Genomic DNA, 12,962 nt, shown 5'->3' on the forward strand with positions numbered 1-12,962 from the left:
TGAGGCAGGATTTGAACCCAGACCTGCCCTTCTCAGTGTCCTTCTCCTAGGACTCGGGTGTCATCGCCTTCCCAGATCCCTATACTGACAGGCCTCCCACCAGAAAGCATGACGTGCCACAGTGACACGGAGGAGGAGGGAGAGAAGCCAAAAGAAAGCAAGTGGTTGAGACGAACCAAACCAACTAAACCAGTAACCTGGTTTATTAACATAAACTGCACAACTCTGACCTTAGCCAACCGACCTCACAGCCAATGAACAACCCCAACATTTATCAGCTTCTCGGGGATCCTCTGAGAGGCTCTGCCTCCTGCTCCCACAGAAGGGATGAGAGAGCAGGCAGGAGGTGCGAGCCCACAGCTATTCCTCACAGAAGGTCACGGCGAGCTCCCCTGCGTCGTCTCTGTGCTGTGGCTCCTCCCTCTGCTCCAGCTCTTCTCCAACATCCTCCATGAGTTGGTCCAGGTCCAGGTCACTGGAGGCTCCATCATCAGAGAGGACACTTCCAGCTTCCTGAGGCCATGGCTCCTGGGGTGCAGGCCCTTTTTTCCCCACCACGGGACAGGCCCCGGGAGGAGCTGGTGGGGTCAGGACCTCTGGCACTATTCTAGCTTCTTTTTCCTCAGATGAGCTGCTTACTGGGGCCTTGCTTTGGGGAGCTTTAAATTTTTTCTTAGGGCCTAAATGAAAAAGTGATAAAACTGAGAGACTTATTGGGTCACCTGTCCTCACCTTTTACAAGTCAAACTCCTAAATTTCTATTACCAAAACAATCTCTGGAAAAGATGACCTTTCTTAAAAGAAAGAAAATGGAGTTTGGAGTCAGAAAGACTTGGATCCACAGGCTAGACATGGGTCTTGAGCAAACTTTAAACCCTTTAAACCTCAGTCTCCTTATCTGTAAAATGGCAAATATCCAGCCATAGAGATACTGAAAGAATTAAAGGGAACAAGTATAGAAGTATCTATCTAGCCAGCCCATGGAAATATCCATAAATGTTAATTCCCACCTCCTTACCATTCTCCTATCCCTGAATGTCCCTGAATCAAATCGAATAATAACCACTAAATGTTTCTACAGTGTGTGCTGTGTTCTACAATTTGGATGACACCCTTTTGGCCAAACTTTTTTTTTTTAAGTAATGAAAAGCTGTGAAATTATTAAAAAATGATCAAAGGAGGGAAAATGCAGACATGAACCTCATTTCCCCACAGTTCTCCCCAAGTCTTAAGCCTTACCTGGCCGCTCAGGTTCTGAATTCCCATGCCCTTTTTTCCTTCCCATGATGGGTAAAGATGGAGCTGCAGATTCATTTCCCAGAGATCTCTTCATTGTCTTCCTTTGCGGGGTTCCATCTCGTCCATGTGCTCCACCTGCATCACCCCCAAGCCCCAACCGTGAAGGACATTGGTTTATTTCTCACTGAGTGACAGCATGCCTAGGGTCCATAGACTCCCCACATTTGTCCTCCGCCTTGCATCTTCTGCTCATTTTCAATCTAGTGAGTCCTCTTGGTTCCTTTCTTTTCCCCAAATATTTCCTTTTTTTTCCCCCCGGGTCTTCTCTTTATAGTTCACCTCAGAACCCGCCTCCTCCAAGAAGTCATCCTTCTTGGCTAAGAATTTAAAACATTCATTCCACCTTTAACCTAAGATTTTGTAATTCAACTCACAGAAGTGAGAAGGCTACAGCTTCCCTGACAACATTAGCATGAGTCTTTTTTTTTTTTTTTTTTTTTTCTCGGTACGCGGGCCTCTCACTGTTGTGACCTCTCCCGTTGTGGAGCACAGGCTCCGGACACGCAGGCTCAGCGGCCATGGCTCACGGGCCCAGCCGCTCCACACCATGTGGGATCTTCCCGGACCGGGGCACGAACCCGTGTCCCCTGCATCGGCAGGTGGACTCTCAACCACTGCGCCACCAGGGAAGCCCCTAGCATGAGTCTTGCTCATTTTCTCAGGTTCTGGAGCTGAGACATCAGTAAGGCCCAGCCACATGCAGACCCTCCCACTCTCTGCTTCTGCCTTGCCTTAACTGTAGCACATGTCTGATTTCCAGCTGACTTGCTTACCTCTTGCCTTGGGTTTTTTTGTCTGAATTTTGGCTGGCTTGGGACCAGGCAAAGTTGGATCCTGAGAAAAATAAGGAGAGAAAAATAAGAAAATATAAATGAAGTCACATAATTGTGATTTAATAGAGTGGGACGCTACAGAAATGATGAGTGCACTTAAGGGAGTTCAAATTAGGTTCTGTGAGTCTGATACAATTTAAATCAATGACAGCACTTCCCTGGTGGTGCAGTGGTTAAGAATCCACCTGCCAATGCAGGGGTCACAGGTTCAAGCCCTGGTCCAGGAAGATCCCACATGCTGCGGAGCAGCTAAGCCCACGTGCCACAACTACTGAGCCTGTGCTCTAAAACCCACATGCCACAACTACTGAAGCCCATGCGCCTAGAGCCTGTGCTCCGAAACAAGAGAAGCCACTGCAATGAGAAGCCCATGCACCGCAATGAAAAGTAGCCCCCCTCACTGCAACTAGAGAAGCCCCCACACAGCAACAAAGACCCAACGCAGCCAAGAATATATAAATAATTTTTTTAATGTTTAAAAATAAATAAGTAAATGACAACAAAGATAAAAACGTTCATCCTTCCCATTCTATTTGTTATTAGTCAATGCAAGGCTTTATGCACAACAGAAGGAAATAAAGTTAGGCCACAAACATGATAAAAACTGGTAAATTAAAAATTAAAAGAGAAAGTGAAAAATATACACTTCAGAGCTTCTAGTTTCCAGATCTACACACAAGGAGCTTGGAAGCTGTAACTGTGTTCTAACAACAACTAAAAAGCTGAACAGACTGAAATACCAATAACTCTTCTTAGATCCATAAGAACAGTGAGGACACAGGGAAAACCTCTGCCCTCAAAACTGAAGATACACAGGCAAATACAGGGAGTCATGCTTATCAGAACATACACTCACAAGCAGAGACCACCAAGAGAACTAGTGTCAGGATAGGAAAACCTCAACAGTAATAAAGGAATTGCTCAGTGTGGACAAGTCTGAGAGTTAAAAACTCCAGGGATACCCAGTCATGGGGGACTTCCAGACTTTTTGTGAGTTTTCCTTCCAGGAGCTCAACCAGATTCTCACAGAAAATATCAGAGAAAAACTCCTTCATGCTTCCAGCAGGGAGAGGGGGAAAGAACCATTTTGAAATATACCAGAGCATTCTGTTCTTCTTAACAAAACCTACCCTCAGGAGAAACCAGTTAACCAGAGCCTAACCTACTAGGGTGTTAACAGAGCCTAACTGTCCTGGGGATAGGGAAACACCCAACTTCAGCCCACTCTAATCACCCCGCCCCACCTAAGGGGGTGGGAAAAAACTAAGAAACACTGTGAAGTTTACAGTCCAGAGGCATAAGTTCATTAATAGACTTAGACCTAATCACAGGATATAGAACACTTCCCCTCCCCTGACACCTTACCACCACATTACTAAAGATATACTTACAGCACATCATGTTTGGCAATCAAGAAAAAAACTACAAGGCATATCAAATGGCAAAAACACAACCTGAAGAGACAGAGCAAGTATCAAAACCAGGGACTTCCTTGGTGGCACAGTGGTTAAGAATCTGCCTGTCAATGCAGGGGACACGGGTTCGAGCCCTGGTCCGGGAAGATCCCACATGCTACGGAGCAACTAAGCCCGTGAGCCACAACTACTGAGCCTCCGCTCTACAGCCCATAAGCCACAACTACTGAGCCCACGTGCCACAACTACTGAAGCCCGTGCTCCACAACAAGAGAAGCCACTGCAATGAGAAGCCTGCGCACTGCAACAAAGAGTAGCCCCCGCTCCCTGCAACTAGAGAAAGCCCACGTGCAGCAATGAAGACTCAACGCAGCCAAAAATAAATTAATTAATTTTAAAAAAGTATCAAAACCAAACATGCTAGAGAATTATCAGATTGGAAATTTAAAGCAAACATGATTAATATGCACAGGGTTCTGAAGGCTAAAGTAGACAGCATTCAAGAACCGATGAGCAATGTCAGCAAAGAGATGGAAATCCTAAGAAAGAATCAAAAAGAAATGCTGAGGATCAAAAACACTGTAACTAAAATGAAGAATGCTTTTGATGAGCTTATTGGTAGACTGGTCACAGCTGAGGAAAGAATCTCTGAACTTGAGGATATCTCAAAAGAAACCTTCAAAACTGAAAATCAAAGAGAACAAAGACTGGAAAAAAGAATGCAATATCCAAAGATTGTAGGATGACTACAGAATGTATAGATATGTGTAATGGGAATACCAGAAGGATAAGAAAAAGAGAAATATTGAAAACAATAATGACTGAGAATTTCCCAAATTAATGTCAGACACCAAACCACAGATCCAGGAAGCTCAGAGAACACCAAGAAGGATAAATGCCAAACAGTCACACCAAGGCATATTATTTTCAAACTACAGAAAATTAAAGTCCTGAAAGAAGCCAAAGGAAAAAAAAATCTTACCTGATATGCTAAGGAAGGGGAGAAAATGGAGTCATATAAAAGCTCAATCAAAACCACAAAAGGCAGAAAAAGAATGGAAGACAAAAGTAGGAAGAAAGAACAAGGGCAACAAATAGAAAACAGTAACAAATATTGTAGATAATAATACAACTGTATTAATAATTACTTTGAACATCAACAGTCTAAATGACTGTCTAAAATGACCAATTAAAAGACACAGATTGTCTGAATGGATCAAAAAACAAGAACCAACTATATATTGCCTACAAGAACCCCACTTTAAATATAAAGACACATATAGATTGTAAAAGTAAATGGATGCAGAAAAATATACCACGCTAACACTAATCAAAAGAAAGCAGGAGTGGGCTTCCCTGGTGGCGCAGTGGTTGAGAGTCCGCCTGCCGATGCAGGGGACACGGGTTCGTGCCCTGGTCCGGGAAGATCCCACATGCCGCGGAGCGGCTGAGCACGTGAGCCATGGCCGCTGAGCCTGCGTGTCCGGAGCCTGTGCTCCGCAACGGGAGAGGCCACAACAGTGAGAGGCCCGTGTACTGCAAAAAAAAAAAAAAAAAAAAAAAAGCAAGCAGGAGTAGCTATATGTTAATTTCAGACAGAGCAGACTTCAAAGCAAGTAAAGTTATCAGGGATAAAAAAGGGCATTACATAATGATAAAGGGGTTAATTCTCCAAGAACACATAACAATCCTTAAAGTGTATGCACCTGACAAGAGAACACCAAACTACATGAGGCAAAAACTGACAGAACTGCAAAGAGAAATAGTTGATCCCACTATCATAGCTGGAAATTTCAACAACCCTCTATCATAAATCGACAGGTTCAGCAGGCAGAAAATCAGTGAGGACACAGTTGAACTCAACGACACCATCAATCAACTAGATATAACTGGCATCTATAGACTACTTTATCCAACAACAGCAGAATACACATTCTTCTCAAGCTCACATGGAGCACTCACCAAGACTGACCACTGGGCCATAAAATACAAATTAACAACTTTAAAAGAATAGAAATCAGGGGCTTCCCTGGTGGCGCAGTGGTTAAGAACCCCCCTGCCAGTGCAGGGGACATGGGTTCGAGCCCTGGTCCGGGAAGATCCCACATGCCATGGAGCAACTGAGCCCGTGCGCCACAACTACGGCACCTGCGCTCTAGAGCCCACTCGCCACAACTACTGAAGCCTGTGTGCCTAGAGCTTGTGCTCTGCAACAAGAGAAGCCACTGCAATGAGAAGCCTGCGCACCGCAATGATGAGTAGCCTCCGGTCACCACAACTAGAGAAAGCCCATGCACAGCAATGAAGACCCAGAGCCGCCAAAAAAAAAAAAAAGAATAGAAATCATACTATGTCTGCTTTTATACCACAATGGAATTAACAGAGATAACTGGAAAAATCCCAAAACACGTGGATATTAAACAACACACTTCTAAATAACATAGGTCAAAGAAGAAATCTTAAGAGAAATTTTTTAATGTATTGAACTAAATAAAATGAAAATATAACTTATCAAAATTTGTGGGATGCAGTGAAAGCAGTGCTTAGTGGGAAATTTATAGCATTGAATGATATATTAGAAAAAAAGAAAGATCTAAAATCAATGATGTAGGTTTCAACCTTAGGAAACCAGAAAAATTAGAAAAAGAGCAAGTTAAATCCAAAGCAAGCAGAAGAAAATATATAATTAGAGCATAAATCAATGAAATTGAAAACAGGAAATCCATAGGAAAAAATCAACAAAACTAAAAGTTGGTTCGTTGAAACGATCAATAAAATTGATAAGCCTCTAGGTAGGCTAACTAAGAAAAAAGAGAGAGGAAACAAATTAATATCAGCAATTAAAGAGGCGACATCACTATAGATCCCAAGGATATTAAAAGACTAATAAAGGAATACTACAAAGAATGTTATGCCCACAAATTTGATAACCAAAATGAAACGGACCACTTCCTTAAAAGACACAATCTGCCAAAACTCACACAAGAAGAAATAGACCACTTGAATAGGCCTACATCTAATAAATAAATTGAATCAGTAATTAATATCCTTCTAGAGCAGAAAGCACCAGGCCCAGATGGGTTCACAGTGAATTTTACTAAACATTTAGTGAACAGATTATACCAATTCTCTATAATCTCTTTCAGAGAATAGAAGCAGAGAGTATTTCCTAACTGATTCTATGAGGCCAGCATTACCCTAATACCGAAACCAGACAAAGACGTTACAAGAAAAGAAAACTATAGATCAATATGTCTGATGAAGAGATGTAAAAATCCTCAACAACATATTAGGCAAATCAAATCCAACAATGTATAAGAAGAATTATACACCATGAACAAGTGAGATTTATCCAAGGCATGCAAGGCTAGTTCAACATTCGAAAATCAATTCATGTAATCCATCACATCAACAGCTAAGAAAGAAAAATCATGTGATCCTATCAATAGATGCAGAAAAAGCATTTGACAAAATCCAACACCCATTCATAATAAAAACTCTCAGTAAGTAAGGAATAGAGAGGAACTTCCTCAACTTCATAAAGAATACATACACAAAACCTACAACTAACATCACACTTAATGGTGAGAAACTAGAAGCTTTCCCACTAAGATCAAGAATAAGGCAAGGATGTTCCCTCTCACCACTCCTTTTCAACATCATAGTGGAAGTTCCAGCTAATGCAATAAGACAAAGGAAATAAAAGGTATAGAGACTGAGAAGGAAGAAATGAAATTTTGTTTGCAGGTCACATGATTATCTATGTAGAAAATCCAAAAGTATCAACTAAAAACTCTAGGAACTAATAAGTGATTATAGCAAGGTTGCAGGACACAAGGTTAATATACAAAAGTTCATCACTTTTCTACATACCAGCAATATAAAATGGAATTTGATATTTAAAAATACATTTATATACCATTTATATTAGCACCAAAAAAATTAAATAATTAGGTATAAATCTAGCAAAATATATACAAGGTCTATATGAGGAAAACTACAAAACTCCAGTGAATGAAATCAATGAAAAACTAAGTAAATGGAGAAATAGTCCATGTTTGTAGATAAGAAGATCCAATATTGTCAAGATGTTAGTTTTTCCCAGCTTGATCTATAGAATCAATGTAACTTCAATCAAAATCCCAGCAAGTTATTCTGTGGATATCAACAAACTGATTCTAAAGTTATATGGAAAAACAATAGATCTAGAATAGCCAATACAATATTGAAAGAGAAGGACAAAGTTGGGGGACTGTTAGAGAAGGACAAGAAGTCCCCCCCCCAAAGATGGGGGACCCCATCTAACTTCAAGACTTAGTGTAAAGCTACCGTAATCAAGACAGTGTGGTATTGGTAAAAGAACAGACAAATAGGTCAATGGAACAGACTAGAGAGCCCAAAAACAGACCCAGATAAATATAGTCAGCTGATCTTTAACAACGAAGCAAAGGCAATAAAATGGAGCAAAGATAGTCTTTTCAACAAATAGTGGTGGAACTACAAAAAAATTAATCTAGGCACAAACCTTATACCCCTCACAAAAATTAACTCAAAATGTATTATAAATCTCAGTGTAAAATGTAAAGCTATAAAACTGCTAGACGATAACACAGGAGAAAATCTGGATAACCTTGGGTATGGCAATGAGTTTTTATGTACAACACTGAAGGCACAATCCATAAAAGAAATAATTGAGGGGCTTCCCTGGTGGCGCAGTGGTTGGGAGTCTGCCTGCCGATGCAGGGGACACGAGTTCGTGCCCCGGTCTGGGAGGATCCCACATGCCGCGGGGCGGCTGGGCCCGTGGGCTGTGGCCGCTGAGCCTATGTGTCTGGAGCCTGTGCTCCGCAACAGGAGAGGCCACAACAGTGAGAGGCCCGCGTACCGAAAAAAAAAAAAAAAAAGACTCACGATAGAGGACGATTATCTAAAATAAACAAAGACAAATGAACTTATTTACAAAACAGAAATAGACCCACAGACATAGAAAACAAAGTTATGGTTACCAAAGGGGAAAGGGGGGAGGAATAAATTAGGAGGTTGAGATTAACATATATACACTACTATATATAAAATAGATAACCAACAAGGACCTACTATATATCACAATATTTTGTAATAACCTATAAGGGAAAAGAATCTGAAAAAGAATATATATATATGGCACTGAATCACTGTACACATATGAAACTAACATATTATAAATCAACTATACTTCAATAAAATAAAACATACAAAGAACTCATAAAACTCAACAATAAAAAATAAACAACTCAATTTAAAAATGGGCCACACACCTTAATGGATATCTCACCAAAGGAGATACACAAATGGCCAATAAGAATATAAAAAGATGCTCCATATATGTCATCAGGAAAATGCAAATTAAAACAAGATACCACTACACACCTATTAAAATGGCCAAAATCCAGAACACTGACAATACCAAATGCCAGCAAGGATGTGGAGCGATAGGAACTCTCATTCATTGTTGGTGGGAATGCAAAATGGTACAGCCACTTTGGAAGACAGTTTGATGGTTTCTTACAAAACAAAACATACTCTTACCATACAATCCAGCAATTAAGCTCCCTAATATTTACTCCAAAGGAGTTAAAAACTTATGTTCCCACAAAACCATAGTTATAGTGGCTTTATCCATAATTGCTCAAACTTGGAAGCAACCAAGATGTCCTTCTGTAGGTGAATGTATAAATAAACTGTGGTATATCCAGAAAAATACAATATTATTCAGCCAAAAAAAATTAATAAATGAGCTATCAAGCCATGAGAATACATGGAGGAATCATAAATGCATAGTTGTAAGCGAAAGAAGCTAGTCTGAGAAGGTTACACGTACTGTATGATTCCCACTATATGGTATTTCAGAGAAGGCAAAACTATGGAGACAGTAAAAAAAAATCAGTGGTTCTCAGTGGTTAAGGGGTATGGGAGAAAAGGGATGAGTAAATGGAACACACAAAATTTTTAGGGCAGTAAAAATACTCTGTATGATACCATAATGATGGATATGTGTCATTATATATGTGTCCAGGCCCATAGAATGTACAACACCAAGAGTGAGTCCTAATGTAAACTATGGACTTTGTGTGATTATGATGTGTCAATGTAGGTTCAGCAACTGTAAACAAATGCACTACTCTGGTGGGATGTTGATAACAGAGGAGGCTATACATGTGTGGGGGCAGGAGGTACACAGGGACTCTCTGTACCTTCTTCTCAGTTTTCCTGTGAACAAAAAACTGCTCTTAAAAAGTCTTTAAATATGAAAAATATATGTATTTCATATGCCTGAAAACAGATTAAGGAAATAAAATAATGAATATCCTAAGTGTTCACAAAGGGAAGAAAGGACAGTGAAGAGAGGCAACATGCTATTCTCTGAAATTGCTCCAGTAGGAACCAAAGAACTACAGTAGGAACTGAGATTGTAATCAAAAGATAAGTTCCGGGCTTCCCTGGTGGCACAGTGGTTGAGAGTCTGCCTGCCGATGCAGGGGACATGGGTTCATGCCCCGGTCCGGGAAGATCCCACATGCCGCGGAGCGGCTAGGCCCGTGAGCCACGACCACTGAGCCTGCGCGTCCGGAGCCTGTGCTCCGCAACGGGAGAGGCCACAACAGTGAGAGGCCCACGTACCAAAAAAAAAAAAAAAAAAAGATAAGTTCCTAGAGATATGAGATATTAGAGAGAATAACTGAGGAAAGAGGAGACTCTCCTTCCCTGAAGACCCCCTAAGAGATAAAACCAGCCAGCCAGTCAGGGCTACTCTGATGCAGGGACAGGACGGTTCCTTAGAAAATATAAATCCATGCAAACCAGATGGCCTACAGCAATCTCCTAAAAGGAATCCCCAAGATCAATCTTACTTTTTTTTGTTGCTCTTCCTCCTCTTCCTCCAACTCTGACTCTTCCTCTTCTTTCTCCAAGCAGGAATCTAAGCTGTTAGCCCCAGAGAGCATTACGTCTAGAACAGGAATAGGAAGAAAAGGCTAAATAATTTATCCGATAAAATAGGTGATGAGTTAGTGGAGCTGATCCCAGAGAATCAGTCTTCTAATTCTGCCTTTCAGGTCCAAGTCACATTTTCTCCACGAAATCTGATCCTAGATTATCATGGTTCCACCCTTTTCAAAGTCCTGTCACTATTCAACATGCACCCTCCCTCCCTACTCCCTTTTTTTCTCCATTCCTCTCTCTACCCATCTGTGCATCCATCCATCCTGGACACTTGGTCAATGGCATTCATGAAGAGCCTCCTATTATAGAATCCAGAACTAGGTTGATGATATTGGATATAAAATAAAAGCTTCAGTTGCTGCCCTCATGAAGGAATCCCTTCCCTCTCTCTCTAGTCTTTAACCTCCTACTTATCCTACCTTTTCCTTCCCCACTGTAGTCAGATCCACTGTATCGGCTCCAGAAACCAAACAGGTTAACCCGCTCCTGAGGGAACCAAGAAACAAAAGCATCATCTACTACTCTCCCAGGGGCTATTTTTGTCCTGTCTTCAAGGTTTTTAGTTATAGAATTTGTATTAATATTCCATACCATTTTCACTTGAAATTTCATACTTTCTATCTAGATTTTGTAGAGCTTAACTATTATAATGTTATAATATTATAATATACAATATTATCATAACTTCTTTTTCCAGTTTGTTTATAATTCAGTTAATAACTGGGAAGGGGAAATTCACCGTCATTCTCTACCGCCCCCAAAAGCAGAATCTGAGGGTAAAAACTGACTCCACATAAGAGAGAAGATAAGGTACATACACCTGAGACTCGAAGTTAAATAGGTTGGTGGGATTCCCCCTACTAACAGTCCCTGTTTGGACTGAGAAAAGATCCCATTTGTCCAAGGGTAGGGAAAAGAATGGATGATTTAAGGCATCAAGGGAAGCTGGCCTGGGAAGAAAAGACTAGTTCTAGGACTAAGACTGTGTAATGGGGAAGGACAGCCGGTTTTCTACAGTAGGAAATGCATAACTTGCTTTGTGTCCCAAGTCCCAAAGAGAAGCAGGTATGTGATCTAAACTTTCCCACCTGAATACTGATCTGCTCTGCCTCTTGAGCCATCATCAGGGCTGCCCCCAGTTTCTGGCTGAAGTCCTTATTCTTGCACTTTTTCTGAAATGAAAGATTTCAGAAAAGTAACTCCAACAAACTGCTACTCACCAGACATTACCTTTACATTTATTTCCAGTTTCTGGTATTGATATGATACTCCTATTAATCTTTTGAGCTCAGAGACACAATCCCGTCTTATACCCAAACAAACCTTTCATCAATTCCTAGCAAAATTTTCAACCAACATTTTGGTGTCCTCTCCAAAGTAAAGCCCATGGAAATTTGTAAAGGCAAAATTAAAGGAGTTCAGATGACTGTACTTCTAAGCTTCTCACAAGTTTCTTTAGATCCAGCTGCTTGATTTAGTACTCACTGCCTGATTTTCTAAGGTCCCTGAGCTCCTAAACCTCTGCTCATTTGCAAGGCTCATCAAGCCCAAACTGATTATAGGGAAGAAATATTATTTAGTTAATTCAGCGGTTCTCAACCAGGGGAGATTCCCCCCCCCCATAATAGATTTGGCAATGTCTAGAGACAATTTTTTGGTTGTCACAGCTAGGGTTAGGGGTCCTACTGGCTAGATGCCAGTAGGATGCTGCTAAACCTCCTACAATGCCTAGGAATCCCCTCACAACAAAAAATTATCTGGCCCAAAATGTCAAGTGTCAAGACTGAGAAACCCCAAGTTAATCTGTGCCTTCATTTCTATCACACCTGCTTTAGCTAAACTGTAGAAAACCATGGTCTTTAGGAAGGCCCTCTATCTGCAGACAGGGAAAGAGACTAAGAAAAATCATTATCCTGCTACAATCCTGGTAGAAAGAAGTGTACCTCATGAATAACCTCACCCTTGCATACTTGGTCAGATATGTACTTTCTCCTCACACAGCTTCCCCTGGGAGAAATCAGGTTTAATAAAGAGAAGACTTAGTTTTTCAAGTTCCCTATATCACAACTGACCCCTGAGGGTTGCTCACCACTGCAGCTAACTCCAGGGATAGCTCCTGGAAGTTCTTTAGCATGTTGACTGGGATCCAAGCACGAGAGACTGTTTCTCCAAAAAATGTCACATGGTACTTGGACTGTAATAAAAGATGGTTCTGTTATAGACTCTTGTCCTTCTTCTTGCTTTGGCCCTCTAGCCAGAAAAGGCAGGAGAAGAACTGAGGATTTACAAGGAAGGAGGGGCTGGGCCTTCTCTGTTCCTTTAAACCTGACCCACATATCCCACCTCATTCCATTGTTCTTCCATCCTGACCTCAGGAGTCCTAACCAAAGCACATTTATCAAAACATGAATGTCCTAGTAATGAATAAATTTTA

At 41.1% G+C, this 12,962-nt stretch overlaps 1 protein-coding gene across 10 annotated transcripts in view; it reads right to left on the bottom strand.

Moving 5' to 3' along the window:
• Positions 1 to 186: 186 nt before the first annotated feature.
• ZCWPW1 (zinc finger CW-type and PWWP domain containing 1) overlaps positions 187 to 12,962 on the bottom strand; it is a 30,421-nt gene continuing 17,645 nt past the window's right edge. For 7 of the 10 annotated variants that reach the window (XM_027125949.1, XM_027125953.1, XM_027125948.1 and 4 more), the window contains 7 exons: positions 12,618 to 12,722; positions 11,617 to 11,700; positions 10,948 to 11,014; positions 10,438 to 10,535; positions 2,073 to 2,133; positions 1,240 to 1,374; positions 187 to 680 (listed from right to left, as the gene is read on the bottom strand). In XM_027125949.1, coding sequence (XP_026981750.1) covers positions 361 to 680; positions 1,240 to 1,374; positions 2,073 to 2,133; positions 10,438 to 10,535; positions 10,948 to 11,014; positions 11,617 to 11,700; positions 12,618 to 12,722 — 870 coding nt within the window. In that variant the 3' untranslated portion in view covers positions 187 to 360. The remainder of the gene's footprint in view (positions 681 to 1,239; positions 1,375 to 2,072; positions 2,134 to 10,437; positions 10,536 to 10,947; positions 11,015 to 11,616; positions 11,701 to 12,617; positions 12,723 to 12,962) is intronic. The other 3 variants (XM_027125955.1, XM_027125954.1, XM_027125956.1) reach the window with 3 other exon arrangements.

The sequence above is a fragment of the Aethalodelphis obliquidens genome, unplaced genomic scaffold (genome assembly GCF_003676395.1).
Source record: "Aethalodelphis obliquidens isolate GAN/ISIS:26980383/991018 unplaced genomic scaffold, ASM367639v1 scaffold30, whole genome shotgun sequence".
NCBI lineage: Eukaryota > Metazoa > Chordata > Mammalia > Artiodactyla > Delphinidae > Aethalodelphis > Aethalodelphis obliquidens.